The sequence below is a fragment of the Mobula hypostoma genome, chromosome 6 (genome assembly GCF_963921235.1).
Source record: "Mobula hypostoma chromosome 6, sMobHyp1.1, whole genome shotgun sequence".
Taxonomy (NCBI): domain Eukaryota; kingdom Metazoa; phylum Chordata; class Chondrichthyes; order Myliobatiformes; family Myliobatidae; genus Mobula; species Mobula hypostoma.
The window spans coordinates 121261503-121281081 of NC_086102.1; the positions used below are offsets into that span (position 1 = coordinate 121261503).

At 37.8% G+C, this 19579-nt stretch overlaps 1 protein-coding gene across 2 annotated transcripts in view; it reads left to right on the forward strand.

The window, feature by feature from the left end:
• The window catches only part of LOC134348350 (sperm-associated antigen 16 protein), an 856325-nt gene that overhangs the window by 407700 nt on the left and 429046 nt on the right, over positions 1–19579 (forward strand). For both annotated transcript variants that reach the window (XM_063051565.1, XM_063051566.1), the window contains one exon: positions 17640–17825. In XM_063051565.1, coding sequence (XP_062907635.1) covers positions 17640–17825 — 186 coding nt within the window. The remainder of the gene's footprint in view (positions 1–17639; positions 17826–19579) is intronic.

A 19579-nucleotide genomic window follows, 5' to 3' on the forward strand; every position in this document is an offset into this window, starting at 1 on the left:
TCCCTAGCACAATAAGATGGACTCTTGACCTTAGTCTGTTTAGTTATGATCTCTCACCTTATTGTTTACTTGCTCTGCACTCTAACTGTAACATTTTATAGTGCACCCTGTTATTGTTTTATCTTGTACTACCCCAATGCACTGCTTTAATGAATTGATCTGTATAAAAAGTATGCAAGACAAGTTTTTCACTGTACCTCGATACATGTACCAATATTAAACCTATTTACCAATTTAATATAGGAAGTAAGAAAATTTTAAGTACTTCCAAAGGCATTCAAAGATTCCATGCAAGAAGGAAAAGTACACAGATTGGAGGTAGCTTTTTAACTTGAGCTGGAAATCAATTAGGAAATTGGAACCAAACAAGTAGATGAATACTCTTAACTGGAAGAATATGATATTCTGTATAATGCTCTCTGTTAATCTGCTTAATCTGCTTAATCTGCTTAGTTCCTATGTTTTTGCTGAATTTATTAGTGGCCTGGATAATGGACTTCAATGTAAACAAGTGTGATTTCTTGCCATAGCCTGAATCTAGATATGATTATTTTCTCAGTAACAATCTAGGTTCTTCAGAGAAGTAAAAAGATACTGAAAGTAAATAATGCAGACTATGTAAATTTAACAAATTTAAAAGGATTCAGAAGATTTGATACAGAGAAATTATTTCCTCAGGTCAGGAAAATCAAGCTTGGTAGAGGTAGTATAGAGTAAAGATAGCAATGCATTGTAGGAACTAATAATTGTGGAGATTAGGCAGTAGGAAGCTGATTCTGATTGCATTGCAGTAATCAAGACCCCAAGTAAGGAGCATGGATGATATTTTCTGCAGCAGGACACTGAAACCAGTAATAGCACAGAAGTGGAAGTTGATTGTCTTGATGAAGAAGTGACTGTACGAATGGAACTTCTACTTGGTTTGCTGATTGATCCTCAGGTAATGCCAGGCAACAGGGCTGCTTTTGGTGACTAGGAAGAGTTGTTTGTGATAAGGGTAGCAGTGCCCTTAGGATCATAGAGGCATTGTGTAATACAGCATGGAAATAGGACTTTTGGCCCTCCATGCCAACCACAATCTTCTGCATTTGAGTTCCAATTGCCTGCGTTTGCCCCATAACCCTCCATGTATCTATTCAAACACCTTTTAAATATTGCAGTTGTACCTGCCTCAACCACCTCCTCTGGTAGCTCATTCCTGGTACTCATCATCCTCTGTGTAAAGAGGTTACCTAACACCCAGGTCTCTTTTAAAACCCACTCATCTTGTATCTGTGCCCTCTAGTGCCCCGGGGTGAAACCTGTGACCATTCATCTTATCCATGCCTCTCACGATTTTATAAATGTCAATGAGCTCTCCCCTCATCTTCTGCAGTCCAGGGAATAAAGATTGAATGTAGGCAACCTCTCCCTAGAACTCATGCCCTCTAGTCCATCATCCTCATAAATTGCTTCTGCACCATCTCCAACTTGATTATTTCTTTCCTATAACAGGGTGACCAAAGTTTTACATAGTATTCCAAGTGATGTCTCACCAATGATTTATATAACTGCAACATGATGTTCCTACTCCTAAACTCGATGCCCTGACTGATGAAGGCCAGCATACTAAGTGCCTTCTTCACCACACTCTCTACTTGTCTGCCATTTTATTGAACAATGCACTTGTATTCCCAGGTACTCTTGTTCCACAGCATTTTTCAGTGCCCTGTCATTCACTGTCTTCATCCTACCCTTGTATGGCTGTCTAAACACCTGTCAAAGTTGAAAACCATATGCCATTCCTCAGCCCATCTCCCTAACTGATCAAGATCTCTTTGTAATTCACTGTAACCTGCTTCACTGTTAGTAAGAGCCCCTAATTAAGTATCATCAACAAACTTCCTTATCATGCAATGTACAACCTTGAGTTGCTTCTCCTTACAGTCAGCCAGAAAAGAAAGATACCTAATTGAACCCATTAAAACAAAGACTGTCAAACACCCAATATTCAGAAATATAAACAAATTGTGCAAACAATAAAAGTAAGCAAAGAACATTCAGAACTGAAGTCCACAGCCATGAAGCCAGTCACAGCTGATCCAGGAGCCCGTTAGTTGCAGACCACAGCCTCATTTCAGCACAGACATGGGTAAACCTCACAAGCAGTGAGCTGAACACTGGCCTATCCCTCTTCTCTGGCCTTGACACCCTGACCTTTTCAATCTGGCCTAGCAAATAAATTAGCCCAACTGTGAGTCAGTCCTCGTTCTCAGACCTAGGCTCTGTTGTTTCACTATGATCTCTGGCAACCTTTCCAATCTGGCCCAGCACTTAAGTTGGTCAAACATTGACTTGTTCCCGGCTCTTAGACCTAGGCCCTGCTGCCTTGCCTCGCCTCGGATCTTCCACTTTGAATCAGGTTCAAGTCTGCTTCAGCAACAACCATACATTGGCTTGTTCCTCACTCTCAGGCCCGAACTCTGTCACCTCAATTTGTCCATACTCGCCACCATGCAACCATGCTGCAATTCATACCACAAAAATGCCAGGTTAGGTCGTATAGGCAGTTCAAAGCTCAGCTCTGAAAGGGAAGTTATAGGCTATTAATTGTGGTGATCGTTTACCAGAAAAAGTGTGAGTAATAAAGTAGTTAGTAGTATTTTTTGCGGCCAACAAGTCATTGCTGTGCTTTGCCAGGTACCATCTTAAATCAGAACTCAGTAATGAATAACAGAGGTCCTGATAGTGATCCATGTGCCACCTCACTAGTCATGGGGCTTGAGTAGAGACTTGGCCTTCAACCACCAATCTCTGCTTTCTATCAGCAAGCCAATACTGAATCTATCTTGCTAGGTCGCCCTGGATCACATGCAAACTAACTTTCCAGATCAGCCTGCCATGCAGGACCTTGTAAAAGGCCTTACTAATGTCCACATAGACAACGTTTTCAACTCTACTTTCAACTATTCCCTTCATTACCTCTTTGAAAAACTCCAAATGATTTTCCACACTCAAAATAAAGCACACTATTCCTGACTGGGCCTTGACTATCTAGGTGATGTTCAATCTTGTCTGTCAGAATTACCTCCGGTGACTTCCCTACAGCTGAAGTCAGGTACACTAGCCTGTAGCTTCCTGCCTGGCCTTGCTATCCTCTTTGAACAATGGAACAATATTAGCCACCCTCCAGTCTCTGGAAATTTACCAGTGGTTAACGATGAAGAAAATATCTTTACAAGGGCCTCTATGATTTCTTCCCTGCCTCTTCATTTTCTTAGCACCCATGATAGACATTATAAATCTCATCCATCTCCTGTCGTTCCACACATGGACAGCCTTGATAGTCATTAAGAAGACCTGGTCTCTCCCTCGTCACCCTTTTACGGTTATTATAATTGAAAAAAAAATCTCTTTGGAATACCTTTAACCCTACCTCCCGAATCCATCTCATACCCTGCTTTTTTCCTCCAAATTTACCCTTCAAACGTGATCTTAAACTTTCTATATAAAATATAAACTTTTTATATCTATTGAGTAATAAATTCGTACCTAGCTGCCCAAAACTTAATATACACTTTCTTCATTTTCCTTACCAGAACCTTGATATCACTCATCAGCCTGAATTTGCTATGGCAACACTTCACTCTACCAGGAACTTACTGCCCCTGGACTCTTGATTGACCTTTTAAAAGCCTCCCATTTGGCAACTGTTCCTTTGCCTTTAAATAAAGTCACCCATCGATCCTAGCTCGATCATACCTAAGGCCCTCAAAGCTGATCCAGACCCTGTTCAGGACAAATAGCTGTGGACTTCTTTTATCTTTTTCCATAATAACTTTAAAACTAATTGTGGTTGCTAGATGCAAAATGCTTCCCAAGTGCCTTTTCAGTCTGTTGGCCCTTCTTATCTCCTAAAAGGAGCTCCAGTATTGCTCTTTCCCGAGCAGATTCTTTTACTCGATGTTTAGAGATCTCTTGCAGGATGTTAGGGATAAATTTGTCCCCGTGAGGAAGATAAAGAATGGTAGGGTGAAGGAACCATGGGTGACAAGTGAGGTGGAAAATCTAGTCAGGTGGAAGAAGGCAGCATATATGAGGTTTAGGAAGCAAGGATCAGATGGGTCTATTGAGGAATATAAGGAAGCAAGAAAGGAGCTTAAGAAGGGGCTGAGAAGAGCAAGAAGGGGGCATGAGAAGGCCTTGGCGAGTAGGGTAAAGGAAAACCCCAAGGCATTCTTCAATTATGTGAAGAAAAAAAGGATGACAGGAGTGAAGGTAGGATCGATTAGAGATAAAGGTGGGAAGATGTGCCTGGAGGCTGTGGAAGTGAGTGAGGTCTTCAATGAATACTTCTCTTCAGTATTCACCAATGAGAGGGAACTTGATGGTGAGGACAATATGAGTGAGGTTGATGTTCTGGAGCATGTTGATATTACGGGAGAGGAGGTGTTAGAGTTGTTAAAATACATTAGGATGGATAAGTCCCCGGGGCCTGACGGAATAGTCCCCAGACTGCTCCACCAGGCGAGGGAAGAGATTGCTGAGCCTCTGGCTAGGATCTTCATGTCCTCGTTGTCCACGGGAATGGTACCGGAGGAATGGAGGGAGGCGAATGTTGTCCCCTTGTTCAAAAAAGGTAGTAGGGATAGTCCGGGTAATTATAGACCAGTAAGCCTTACGTCTGTGGTGGGAAAGCTGTTGGAAAAGATTCTTAGAGATAGGATCTCTGGGCATTTAGAGAATCATGGTCTGATCAGGGACAGTCAGCATGGCTTTGTGAAAGGCAGATCATGTCTAACAAGCCTGACGGAGTTCTTTGAGGAGGTGACCGGACAAATAGATGAGGGTAGTGCAGTGGATGTGATCTATATGGATTTTAATAAGGCATTTGACAAGTTTCCACATGGTAGGCTTATTCAGAAAGTCAGAAGGCATGGGATCCAGGGAAGTTTGGCCAGGTGGATTCAGAATTGGCTTGCCTGCAGAAGGCAGAGGGCCATGGTAGAGGGACTACATTCAAATTGGAGGATTGTGACTAGTGGTATCCCACAAGGATCTGTTTTGGGACCTCTACTTTTCGTGATTTTTATTAACAACCTGGATGTGGGGGTAGAGGGGTGGGTTGGCAAGTTTGCAGACGACACAAAGGTTGGTGGTGTTGTAGATAGTGTAAGGGATTGTCAAAGATTGCAGAGAGACATTGATAGGATGCAGAAGTGGGCTGAGAAGTGGCAGATGGAGTTCAATCCGGAGAAGTGTGAGGTGGTACACTTTGGAAGGACAAACTCCAAGGCAGAGTACAAAGTAAATGGCAGGATACTTGGTAGTGTGGAGGAGCAGAGGGATCTGTGGGTACATGTCCACAGATCCCTGAAAGTTGCCTCACAGGTGGATAGAGTAGTTACGAAAGCTTATGGGGTGTTAGCTTTCGTAAGTCGAGGGATAGAGTTTAAGAGTCACGAGGTAATGATGCAGCTCTATAAAACTCTGGTTAGGCCACACTTGGAGTGCTGTGTTCAGTTCTGGTCACCTCACTATAGGAAGGATGTGGAAGCATTGGAAAGGGTACAGAGGAGATTTACCAGGATGCTGCCTGGTTTAGAGAGTATGCATTATGATCAGAGATTAAGGGAGCTAGGGCTTTACTCTTTGGAGAGAAGGAGGATGAGAGGAGACATGATAGAGGTGTACAAGATAATAAGAGGAATAGATAGAGTGGATAGCTAGCGCCTCTTCCCCAGGGCACCACTGCTCAATACAAGAGGACATGGCTTTAAGCATAAGGGGCGGGAAGTTCAAGGGGGATATTAGAGTAAGGTTTTTTACTCAGAGAGTGGTTGGTGCGTGGAATGCACTGCCTGAGTCAGTGGTGGAGGCAGATACACTAGTGAAGTTTAAGAGACTACTAGACAGGTATATGGAGGAATTTAATGTGGGAGCTTATTTGGGAGGCAGGGTTTGAGGGTCGGCACAACACTGTGGGCTGAAGGGCCTGTACTGTGCTGTACTATTCTATGTTCTATGTTCTATGTATTGCATGAGGAAACTGTCTTGGACGCACCACACAAATTCTGCCCCATTCAGGCCCTTCACACTCTGGGTGGCCTGGTCGATGCCAGGAAAATTGAAATCTCCCACTAGCATTACCTTACCATTGTCACAATTATGTGCAATTTCTCAATACATCTGCTCCTTAAGTTCCCTCTGACTAGTACGGGGTCAATAATATAGCCCTACCAAGGTGTCATTCTGAATGCTACTTTTGAGTTATACCCAAATAGCTTCGTTAGATGATCCTTCAATAATATTCTCCCTAAGCACTGCTGTAATGTACTCCCTTACCAAAAAGGAACATCCACTTTCGAGGGAAGTAAGCAGTTGACATTTTGGGCCGAGACCCTTCTTCTTCTGGAACCCAAAATGTTGACTGTTTATTTCTCTCCATGGACATTGCCAGCTTGCTGAGTTCCTCCAGCATTTTGTTTGTGTTGCTCAAGATGTCCAGCATCTACAGAATCTCTTCTGTTTATGATTTATGATCTAATCCCTGATCTTCTGACTTTTAATGGAATTTCTAAAAATTTCTGCTTGTCCAAGACTAGATGTGAATCAAATGGTATGATGAATCAAAAGCTGTGGATAGTGTTGAAGGGCAGTGTGCTTTTAGCATACACATGGAATCTAATCATGTAGGCTGAAGGCACCAAGCATGTAGATGGGAAAAGGTAGGAAGCCAAACATTGCAGAGTTGATAGTGCAACAGCAGCAAAAACTGACCGTTACAGAGAGACAGATAAGTAAAGAACTGGTCAAGTTTATTCTCACCTAATGATAAAGGAGAGGCATTAGAGGAGGATGATGGCGTCAGCTGCATCAAAAGATCCAGACAATTAGAGTTAGGTGAAGAGGAATAGTGTACGATGGTCACAGTCACAAGAGGAGTTCATTTGTCACTCCGATACAGCTCTTTTCAGTATTATGGCAGAGCAAAAATCTGATCTGTTTGATTCAGAAATATAGTGTTTAAAATTGATTGACACATCTTAAGACAAAATGACACTATGCAGTTTAAAACTGAGCTAACACTGAGCAGAGAAATTTTGTATGTTTCTTGGTCCCTTAACAGCTGTTGATAAATCTTTTTCTTCATTTTGTTTGCAGAATTTTCATTATTTCTGAAATGAAATTTCAATATAAAACTACCCCAAATCAATATGGTTGTAGTGCAAAAGGCAAAATTTTCTGTAGAGATATTTTTAATCTCCCTGGTCTAAAGCATGAGAGTCATTATTTACATATGGACAACCAAATTTTACTGCTCCATTTTCTCCCGAAAGCTATGATGGAATGATGAAATTCAAAGATCATGTTTAGACCAAAAATTGAGCTGCAGAGTCCTCAGAGAGTCTTACAGCTTGATGAACTGCAGAAGTATAGAGGAGGCAAGATTGAGAGCAGAATCTGAAGCAAGCTTAGAAATTTTAAGATTGAAATGCTGTTTGATCTGAACCCAATGAACATCAGCAATTATATGATGATGGGTAAACAGGACTTGGTGAATATTAGGTGAATGACTAACCTCATTGCAATGGACTGTAGAATAAAGGAAGCTGCACTGAAATAGTAGATGTTGGAGGAAGGAAGATATGGACTAGGTTTTCTACAGCAGATTCAGGTTTTCAGTGCCCTGCCAGGTACACCATCGGTAAAATGATGCCTTATGATAGCCTTCTGTAGATTATGCCTGGGCTTTTTGTAGGGTTCTGGATCACCAGTCGTGAACATTACAGAGCTAGCCTTCAGCAGATTGCCAATCTCCTGATTTGCTAATGGCATCTGGTTTGGGTCTGTCTGTTATGTTCTTGAAGGTACTCACACTTCTAGACTGGTCTTGATGAAGTCACTAAACTGTGACATATGCATTCAAATCCAAAAATGAATCCCTGAATGTGGTCCAGTCCACTGATTCAAAGCAGTCCTGTAAGCACTTCTTCGTCTTACTTGCAGTCCTCACCACTGGTGCTGTGGACATCATTCTCTGCCCGTAGACCAGGTAAAAGTACAGCCTGTGCTTGGACTTTCCAAAATGTAGACATGGGATAGTACCGTAGGAGTTCTTGAGTTTCTGTCTTTTTTTTTCACTTGGCCACTCTGAAAAACTGCCTATTGGGAATTGTGGAGATAACCAGCTCTCATCTGATCAGCAACATGCTGATCAATCATTATGAAAGGTAATTGAGTTACTTGTCTGCCCCAGTGCTTTATACAAATTTATTGAAGGATATACAGTAACTGCAATAACATTGATATTAAATTTTGTGTTTAAATCTCACTGGAAATAATTTCTGAAATCCTAACTGAGCAAATTGTACTACAGTAATATGTATATTCCTGTGGGTTCCTCATGTGACTGCATTGGCATCCACAATCTACTGAATAATACGCAGTAAACATAGAAAACTCTGATGTATTCTAATTACTTCTCAGGCTGCACAAGGATACACACATTATCAGACAGTTATGTCATGTGTGTACATGTACTGCATTATTTCTTTAAAAGAAAGGAAATAGTGAAATTAATTTAAAACTGTTTACAACTACGATGTTAACTCGTTCACTGATTTTCAAATTCTCTTTGACTTATATAACTGTAATGATGTTAATCCTGGAGCTTCAATAAATGTTGTTGATATACCATCATCTACAGATTCATTGAAGTTTCATCTTCTGATTATCTTAACTGTGGCAACTTTTAACAATTGTAGAACTCATTTGATGAATAAATTCAAACTTGTAATGTTCCCCACTGCATTGTTGAATATCTTACATTAAGAATAAGTCATCTACATGAACCTTTCGGAATCACTCCTCACTCTTATGAAGTAATTCTTAGGACCATGCATCTCCATAATCTTTCAAACAACCATATGTTTGTTTGTATCATTTCAGTTTATGAAGCTACACTTGCTTTGAATGCTTATGCACTTATTTCACATTCTCCACCATTAGTACTGGAAAATCATTCACTACTGTGATGTCTTTGAAGGCAATATTGGTAATGCAGCCTCTGTGGTGTTTGGCTAGATACATATTGGGACAGGAGGATGACCCACTGCAGCCTTCTTGACAATGCCATTGGTAGAAATACAGACCAGAGTCCAAGACTGGTGGCAAAGGTTTGTGGTCAGTGACCAGCATGAATGGCCTACATAATAAGAATAGGTGCAACTTTATGATTCCAAATCTAATTACAATACCTTCTTTTGTATCTGAGCATTGTTTATATCACCTTTTGTCTGTGTGGTTGATGTAAAGTTCTTTCTTTCTTTCTCAATCTCTTATTAAGTTTCGAATTGATAAACATAACAATGATAATGATACAAAGAGATCGGGATTACATTAATATCGGTTAACATATGCAGACACAGACTCCGAGTAACATATGTAATTTAAGCCTCCCAATCTCTTAATAACTGAACACGAAAAGGATTCAAAAAATGTTATACAAAGAAAAGAAAATGTCCCCCTACACTAAAAAAAAAACAAAACAAAACATAACAAGGGCTGGGCTGCCATGTTTCATTGGTTAAAATCATTATTTGTCGTTAACTCCGCTCCTCTATACACAACCAAAAAGTTATTGAAAAGGATTCGGAAAAGGTCAGCTCACGTCTTATGAAAATGTTGAATAAATGGCCTCCAAGTTTCTTCAAATTTAACCGAAGTACCACTCCTAATTTTTTCCAAGTTTAAACATGTTATAGTTTCGGAAAACCATTGAAATGTAGTAGGGGGATTAGAATATTTCCATTTAAATAAAATGGATCTTCTGGCTATTAATGTAACAAATGCAATCAAACGGCAAGCTGAAGGGGATAAATGACTAGAGTCCATCACTGGTAATCCAAAAATTGCAGTAATAGGATGAGGTTGTAATTCAATATGCAAAACTACTGAAATAATATCAAAAATGTCTTTCCAATATTTTTCCAAAAGAGGGCAAGACCAGAACATATGTGTCAAGGAAGCTACTTCAGAATTACATCTGTCACAGGCAGGATTTATACGGCAATAAAAATGAGCTAACTTACCCTTAGACATATGGGCCCTATGAACCACCTTAAGTTGTATCAAAGCATGTCTAGCACACATTGAAGAAGTGTTAACTAGCTGGAGAATTTTCTCCCATTTCTCTATAGGTAAAGATACCTGAAGTTCTCTTTCCCTTTCATTCTTAATTTTATTAGATGTACCTAGACATATCTTCGTAATTAAATCATATAGAATTGCTATTAAACTCTTCTGATAGGGGTTTAACCTAAATTTTTTCTGTAATTTCAATTTGATGTGGTATCGGAAAAGTAGGTAAAATAGCATTCAAAAAGTTTCTAATCTGTAAGTACCTGAAAAAATGTGATCTAGGCAAATTATATTTATTGGACAACTGTTCAAAAGACATGAGACAACTATCCATGAATAAATCACGAAAACATGTTATTCCCTTCATTTTCTATAAAAGAAAAGCTTGATCAGTTCTGGATAGTTGGAAGAAAAATGGATGTAATAGGACTTGGTAGGATAAATTTATTCAATTGAAAAAAATTTATGAAATTGAAACCATATTCATATTGTATGTTTCGTTATTGGATTAACTGTTTGTTTATTCAGTTTAGTAAGTGCAAAGGGAAGCGAAGCTCCTAAGATAGAAGCCAACGAGAACCCCTGTACAGACTCTCACTCAAGGTTCACCCATCATGGACATTGAATTTCATCTAAATCTTGTGTCCAGAATGTTAGATATCGAATATTAATTGCCCAATAATAGAACCTAAAGTTTGGCAATGCCAAACCACCATCCTTTTTTGATTTCTGTAAATATTTCTTACTTAACATAGGATTTTTATTCTGCCATATATATGAAGAAATCTTAGAATCAATAATATCAAAAAAGGATTTAGAGATGAAGATTGGTATTGCCTGAAATAGATACAGTAATTTAGGTAAAATAATCATCTTAATAGCATTAATTCGACCAATCAATGAAAAGGACAATGGGGACCATTTAGTAAGCAGTTGTTTAACATGATCAATTAAGGGTAAAAAGTTAACTTTAAATAGATCCTTATGCTCCTTAGTAATTTTAACACCTAAATAAGTCAAATAATCAGTAACCAGTCTAAATGGTGATTGTCTATAGATTGGAACTTGCATATTTAATGGGAAAAGCTCACTCTTATTAAGATTCAATTTATAACCAGAAAAACTACTAAACTGAGCAAGTAGTGATATTACTGCAGGGATGGATTTCTCTGGGTTAGAGATATATAGTAACAGGTCGTCTGCATATAGTGATACCTTATGCATACCATTCCCATGAATAATGCCAAATATATTGGGTGAATCATGATCAGCAATTGCCAAGGGCTCCAAGGCAATATCAAATAGTAAAGGGCTTAAAGGACAGCCTGTCTAGTACCTTGAGAGGATCTCTGATTATTAGTAAGTACAGAAGCCAAAGGTGTATGATGTATCAATTTAATCCAAGATTTGAATTTTGGGCTAAAATTAAATTTCCCAAGCGTGTTAAATAAATATTCCCATTCAACTCCATCAAATGCCTTCTCAGCGTCAAACAAAGTAACACATTCTGGAGTTTCAGATGAAGAAGTATATACCATGTTCATTAACCTGTTAACATTAAAATACGAATAACGATTTTAATAAATCCTATCTGGTTGTCAGAGACAATTTGTGGCAATACATTTTCCAGTCTAATTGCTAATATTTTGGAAAAGATTTTGGAGTCCGCATTCAACAAGGATGTAGGTCTATATGCTGCACATTCAGTAGGGTCTTTATCTTTTTTAGGAATTAAAGAAATAGATGCTTCATAAAAGGATTGTAGTAGCTTACCTACAAATAAGGCATCCTTAAAGATTCTACATAACCAAGGAGACAGTCGGTTTGAAAAAGATTTTGAAAATTCTACTGTATGCCCATCCAGACCAGGTGCTTTACCAGAATTCATCGAAGAAATTGCTTTCTTTATTTCTTCTTCCGTAATGGGTGCATCTAGTGCTAAGTGTTCATTAAGTGGTAATTTTGGAATATTCAATTTCCTTAAAAATTCATGCATTATGGTAGAGCCATCAGGAAATTCTGATTGGTATAAAGAGGTATAGAATTCTTGAAAAGATTTATTAATTTTGTCATGGTCAACCGTCAAAATACCATCTCGTTTACGAACTTTAATAATCTGACATTTAGCTGAAGCAGCTTTCAATTAGTTGGCCAGTAATTTACCTGATTTATCACCATGTATATAAAATTGACTCTTAGTTTTAAGTAATTGATTTTCAGTCGGGGATGTCAATAACAAACTGTGTTGCAACTGAAGTTCAACTCTCTTTTTTATAAATCTTATCAACCAATGTACATATTTCATTATTAATTCATTTTTTTTCAATCCAGCAGAATATGAAATAATTTGCCCACGGATATGTATGTTAAAAGTATCTCATAATATCCTACTGGAAATTTCTTCCATAAAGTTAGTTGAAAAGAAAAAAGGCAATCTGTTCTTTAATAAAGTTAACAAAGTTTAAGTGCTGAAGCAGAGTAGAATTGAACCGCCATTGTCTAGTGCTGAAAGTTACATCAGTTAATTTGATTGGTAGTTTCAAGGACGGATGATCAGAGATGGCTATTGCATCGTACTCACAGGCAGTAACAGACAAAACTAATAGAGAGTCGATAAAAAAGTAATCAATTCTAGAGTAATTATGATATACATCAGAAAAGAATGAAAACTCTTTATCGTTAGGATATAAAAACCTCCAAACTTCTAAAATTCTGGAGTCAACTAAAAAGGAATTAATAAAAATAGCAGATTTGCTCGGAAGTACCTGATTGGGTGCAGGCCTGTCCATCGAGGGATTCAGGCAACAGTTAAAATTTCTGCCCATTATCAACGTATATTCATTTAAATTAGGAAAAGATGCAAATAAATGCTTAAAGAATTCAGAATAGTTGCCATTTTACTGAAGTGGAAGGATTCTAATCCATCTACTGTCTTTTATTGGCTTTCCTCCATTATGTCCTGTTTAAGTTTAGAGAAAGTAAGAAGTCAGACATTTGATACAGCCTTTAAATTTGAGCAAATTTCGCGACCTTTTATTCAATATTTTCATTTAATTTGATTTATTACTCTTCCAATTTTTGTTCGAAGTTTTAGATTTGACCAGAAAGTCTACCTTTTTTTTGATCATATCCTGAGAATGGACTGCCCAGTCCTTTTTTTTTCTTTTTTTTGTATAGTGTAGTTTTTTTCTTCATTCAAAATTCAAAGTTTTTTCTTTCCTCTTCATGAACTGATAAGAAGAGAATTGCTGTTTTCTTTTTTTATTATATATTATATACTAGCTTAACACTATGTATGATTTTGATAATGTCTATTTCAATCTCTGTTTGTATTGTTATTGATATATATATATTTGTGATAATTCTCCTCTTGTTTGTATTTATGTTCCTTTTAAATCAATAAAAAGATTAATAAAGAAAGAAGAATTCAGGATAGTCGGTATTTGGTGCATAGATATTAACCATAACAACTTTTTGGTTATAAAGTAAATCAGTAATCAACAGAAATCTACCATTCGGGTCTGAGATTGTTTCATAGTGAACAAATGAAATCCAGGAGTCTATAAAAATAGAGACTTCTTACACCTTATCCTGTGAGTTGGAGTGAAATTGTTATCGTTTCCAAAACCTAAAAAAACGATGATTATGCTCCTTCCTCACATGAGTTTCCTGGGCAAAGATAATCGGAGCATTTAATCTATGAAAAACTTTAAAAATCTTCTTCCGTTTAATTGGATGATTCAAACTATTTGTATTCCATGAAACAAAGTTAATAATATTATCCATTTTACTTGAATAAGCCATATGGTATGTAAAGGGTTAACCTTACTGCATAGGAAACTCATGAATCAGGAAGAGGGAAAAAGGTTTAAAGGGGAACTGGAAGTTATGACAATTCAGACATATTTATAGTTTCAGATCAACCCAGATGAAAAGAAACTAAACTAAAAATAGTCCATCCCCCACCCACAAAAGCCCGAAAACTGGCCAGTAGACAGCCAGAAAGCTATCTAGAAACTCCCCTACCCCCATCTCTCTTGAAGGCAAATCTCCAAAATTGAAAAGAATGCAAAATACAGTCAAAACATTGAGAAAAGAATGCCATAAAAAACACCAAACAAATGTTAAAAAAACAGCTGCTTGCAAAACATTTTGAAAGGCAAGATCTTGGAAAGTGAAACAGAATACAATCTTATTAATATTTCAGGAAAAAAGACAATCAATCACCGAATCAGATTCTTAATTATTTTCAAAAACGAATAATAAAATAAAATAATAAAGGGGAAAAAAGAAACTTTAATATAAAAGCATGATAAACATCCATACTCCAAAACAAAGTACAAGTTTTATCAAACCAAAGGCAAAGTTTTTCAAACTTTAAAAGTCCAAATCTTTGAACCGGTTATTAACTTATACACCAAATGGGTACAGCCATGAAGAAACAGTAAATTTATTAGACATCTGAGATTGAACGTTGATCCTCAAGGAATTGATGAGCTTTGTCCATGGATTTAACCATTTACGTGATTTATCAGGCAGAACAACCCTTAGGCGAGCTGGAAATAGCAGAGCTGGTTGGAACTTTCTTTGACAGAGCTCGAACATCTTCGGTTTAAAATGCGATCTTTCTCGCATTACCTCAGGACTGTAGTCTTCAACCAGACGAAACTTGAGGTCTCCATGTTCAATAACCCCTTTCCAATGGGCAATTCAAATTAAATTCTCCTTGCTATGCACATAGTGGAATCGGAGTATAACAGGTCCAGGCTTCAACTCTTTAGGAGGTTTTGCTCTTAAAGCCTGGTGAACACTATCAGGTATAGGGGGAGTAGAAAAAACTTCACAGCCGAACACGTCTATTAACAATTGAGAAACGAATTTAGTAAGGTCACCGCTCTCAATGTCTTCACGGAGTCCTATTATTTGTAAATTCTGTCTACGACTGCGACTTTCCAGGTCAATAATCTTCACTTTATACTGTTCCAGTGTTTGAGTGGTTGAAGTTAATTTCTTTTCCAACAAATCCAGTCTATAATTGCTCTGTCTGCCAGCTTCATCGAGTTCAGAAATTTGTCGCTGTTATTTTTCACTCTGGCGCTTAAGTGCTCCCAGTCTACTTTCGGTCTCCTTTAACAATACTTCCAAAGTAGAAAATCTTTTATTGACTTTATTATCCAGGAGCTTCAACATAGCCTCCAAAGTAAGTTGAGACTGTTTAGGCTGTTTAGAATCACCTTCTCTCCTTCCATTTCCATTATCGGCTTCCTTGTCTTCGGCCGATGCCTTTTTCCCTCTGGTACCCGTTTCCAAGGATTAAAAATCAAAGTTCAAGCATATAAAAGTTTTATAAACACTTTAATATAGATAGTAAAAGGGTGGTAAAAAGATTGAAAACTGAATGGAGCAAAACCAAAATGCAACTTACTCCATCTAGTGCCCGAAGAGAACTCCGATGTAAAGTTCATATACCTTTCATGAGTATTGTCTAAAATGGGGCTTACAACTATCCTGACTCATAATTGAAGGTTTCATATAAGTGTGCAAACAATCTGCTAACATACCAGGTGATCTGACCATCAGGTCTACTTCTGCAGAGGTCAAAATCTTTGTTTAGTTGCTTTCCTAACCACTAGGTTTATCCTTCTTCAACAGTTGATGCAGTAATGTCAATACCTTTGTTTACCAGTTTATATCTGGACTATGTCAGTCTGGAAAGATTGAAGTCTAGTGATATATTTATATGTTTCATTCTTGCTAATGTGGAGGCCAGGTTGTTGGGTATATTTAAGGCATAGATTGATAGGTTCTTGATTGAACATGGCATCAAAGGTTACGGGGAGAAGGCTGGGAACTGGGGTTGAGGAAGAGATAGAAACAATGGATCAGCCATGATTGAATGGTGGAGCAGAATCAATGGACCGGATGGCCTAATTCTGCTCCTATGTCTTATGGTCTTATGGTCTACTGTTGTCAAACTTTTCTTGGACTGTTATAGACTAATTGCATTCTTGCCTATGTCTAAATAAGTTACCTCTTCTTGCACAAGTCTACATTTATTCTCTTAAACTTTAATTATATGGCAGAATCTCTCCAAGTACCTGCAAGTAGTTACAGAATTCCTTTTTCTGTAACATTTTTATTCAGGCCATCAACTTGGATGCAGAAACAGTATTAAATTTGCTTCCTTTACTGTTTTGTTCAAGTTGACTGGAAATATTTTGATGACAGTTTCATACCATGTGGCAATTTGATATATAATTCTTTCTGAGCTTTCCTCATTTACATTTAATTGTGCATATGAGTCAATAAGTCTTACACAGAATTGAATGAGAGCAGAATCTGGCCATACAGTCATGAGTGAACAGGGAGTAGAGTAGGGAGCTGAGGATGCAGACAAATAGGGTATTAATGTTGAGGACAATCGTGACAGACATGTTGCCCCTCTTCTTACTGATTAAGGTTTCTTGGTTAAGGAAGTCATGGATCCAGTTGCAAAGGGAAGTGTTGAGTCCTAGGTGTAGGAGTCTGAAGATGAGTTTGCTTGGAATTATAGTACTGAAGGCAGAGCTGTAGTAAATAGAGCTGTAGTCTAATGTAGGTGTCTTTACTGTTCAGATGTTTCAAAGATGAGTGCAGGTCCAGGCAAGTGGTGTCTGTTGAAGACCAGCTTTGGTGGTAGGCAAATTTCAGTGGGACAAAGTTGTCTAGGAGTCTGGAGTTAATGCGTTCTATGACCAGCCTCTTGAAGCACTTCATGATGGTAGATGTAGTTGAGTTGTTCATTGGATAACAATTCTATCAGCTCTATCACCATACATATGCTACCAGTATTGTTGAAGACAAAAAAGATTGAACCTGAGACTGCATTTTCTTGGCATTTTCTGTCTTTCTATGAAGCAATTTAAAATGTTTGATCTCTAAGAAAATGAAATTAATTTCATGGTTAATTCATTCCAGAGTAAATAGAAGACAGAACAGTACAGCATAGGAACAGAAGATATGGCCCACCCCATGTCTTTGCTGAATACAATACCGAATTCAACTAAATATCTTCTGCTTGCACAGGATCCATATCCCTCTATTCCCTGCATATTCTGCTACCCATCTAAAAGGCTCTTCAATGTCATTATTATATCTGCTCTCTCTACCACACGTATCAGTGTGTTCCACTGTGTGAAGAAATACTTGCCCTACATATTTACTTTAAACTTTCCTTCTTTTGCCCTCTCACCTTAAAACTATGCCCTCATCATTTCAACACTTTCAACATATACAATATTGTCCATATTTCTACCCTAGGGAAAGATTCTAGCTGTATAAGCTATCTAGGCCTCTCATAACTCTATAAATGTCTACCTTCACTATTTGAAATGCATAGTCCAACTTCTCTGTATTAAGTACCAGTACAGTATATGCAGAAGACAAACTTAAAGATAAATATTGTATTAAAGTTTATTGCTGTAATTTCAGCAAAATAATGTGTTACAATTTCTTGCTATCGTTTCATTTCTCTGCAGTGGTAATATGCTTGCTACTACCAGTGGAGACAAGACAATGAAGATATGGGATTTTTCAAAGGCTGAGTGTATACTCACATTTACAGGGCACCTTCATGCTGTTTGGGGATGCTCCTGGCACACCTGTGGTGACTTTGTGGCATCTTGTTCCATGGATAACACTATTAGAATCTGGGATATAAACAGGTAAGGAATCTTTTTTGCCATATTTGCTGAAGCATATTTTTCAGGTATGAACTATTAATTTTGTTGGTGTTCAATTCTAAATTTTCACTCAATGACTTTTCGAAATAGCTCTTGCTGTGTACATCACTGTTAATATAACTTAACCAAAATAAGAAATTACTAAATGCTTTCAAAGCAAAACAAAAGCATAATGAATATTGGTATAATAAAAGTGAGTGTTTATAAAATTTGCTCTTATGGAATCAATGCTCTAATGAAGCTCCTGACTTTCAGACTGTTTTAAGGATTCATAACTTCAGGATTAGACTGCCCATCTAAATTTTATTTTGTGAGTAAAGAGTTGCATATCGGAAGAATTTGATTGTACCAGTAAGTTATTGCTGTCATATGAAATTATATTTTGCTCATCTGTTTTATTATGGAATGGGGCTTTTAAGTGTTTCAGAGTTAGGAGAATTAGAAGTTAACTCTTAATCTGCACTGATTTTGGAAAAGAATTGCAACTGTAACCCATAGCTATTGTTACAATGCACACGATATGTGTTTCAGCACTGATTTTATATGAATATTCAAATTCATAATAAATATTCAAGAGATTTCCCAGAAATAATTTAACATTCAGCCAAATTTTAATGTAAATCGTGAATAGCTGATGCCCAAGTACAGAGATCACTAGTCACAACCTGCCAACCTGAGAAGGCTCATTTATTCTCGTTCTTTGCTTTATGACTCTATTAAGCATTTCTTAGCCCAAACTAGTATATTATCTCTGATTCAATGTGCTTCAACCTTGTTGATCCAATTCCTAACTTGAACCTGAAAGTCTAAATACACTTCATACACTCTTTCCCCATTAAATGTTCTCCAATAGATAGTCTAACCCGATTTTCTTTTCCTAAAACCATGCTGATTTAAGACCCCTGCCACTGGCTATTACAATCCCCAATTCATAGTCAGCTGCAGTTGAACCTTGCTTCTTGAGACCAGGTCCTGATCCGCCTCACTTCAAATCATTGCCAGTCCCATGTCCCAGAAATGATCCATAGTGTTGCTGAGTTAAAATTAGGATTGTGCAGATTGGTTCAAGATCCTGATGGTTGCAAGAAGGTATCTTCTACCCAACAGTAACATTGAGAAGATGGCATGACCTAGATGGTTGGGGTCCTTGAATGGCACCTTCTTGAGGCAATGTCTCTTATAGATGTTAGTGGTAGGGAAGGCTGTACCTTTGATATACTGGACTGTGTTCATTAGCCTCTACAGTCTTGTGCATTTCTGTGCACTGGGACTGCTATGATGGAATCAGCCAAGATACTGAACAGTGCACCTATTGAAGTTTGTCAGAGTATTTGGCAATGTGTGAAATATCGTTAAGCTTCTAAGAAAGTAAAGGCACTGGCTCACCTCTTTCATGATTGCAATCCCACATTAGCTTCAGGCCAGTTAAGTTCTCACATGGCCTGAGTTTAAGGAAGTCATTCTCAGTCTGGAGCTTGTATTGGGGGTGGATAAAGAGAGTACTGATTTGAAGACGAAGAGGAAGAAGAAGGAGCATTGAAAGTTTGGCCCTTTGTACTGTTGAGGAAGAATATTTCTTTCATTTTGTGATAGTTTATTCTATCCATTTTTATTTTACTATTTGTATTTTTTAAATTTTGGTTTCAATAATCACGTGTGTGAATTGTATCATTTACTTCCCTTATATAGGGCTTGGGCACTGAGCTGTACAATCAAGGTTAGCTATATTTTTGATT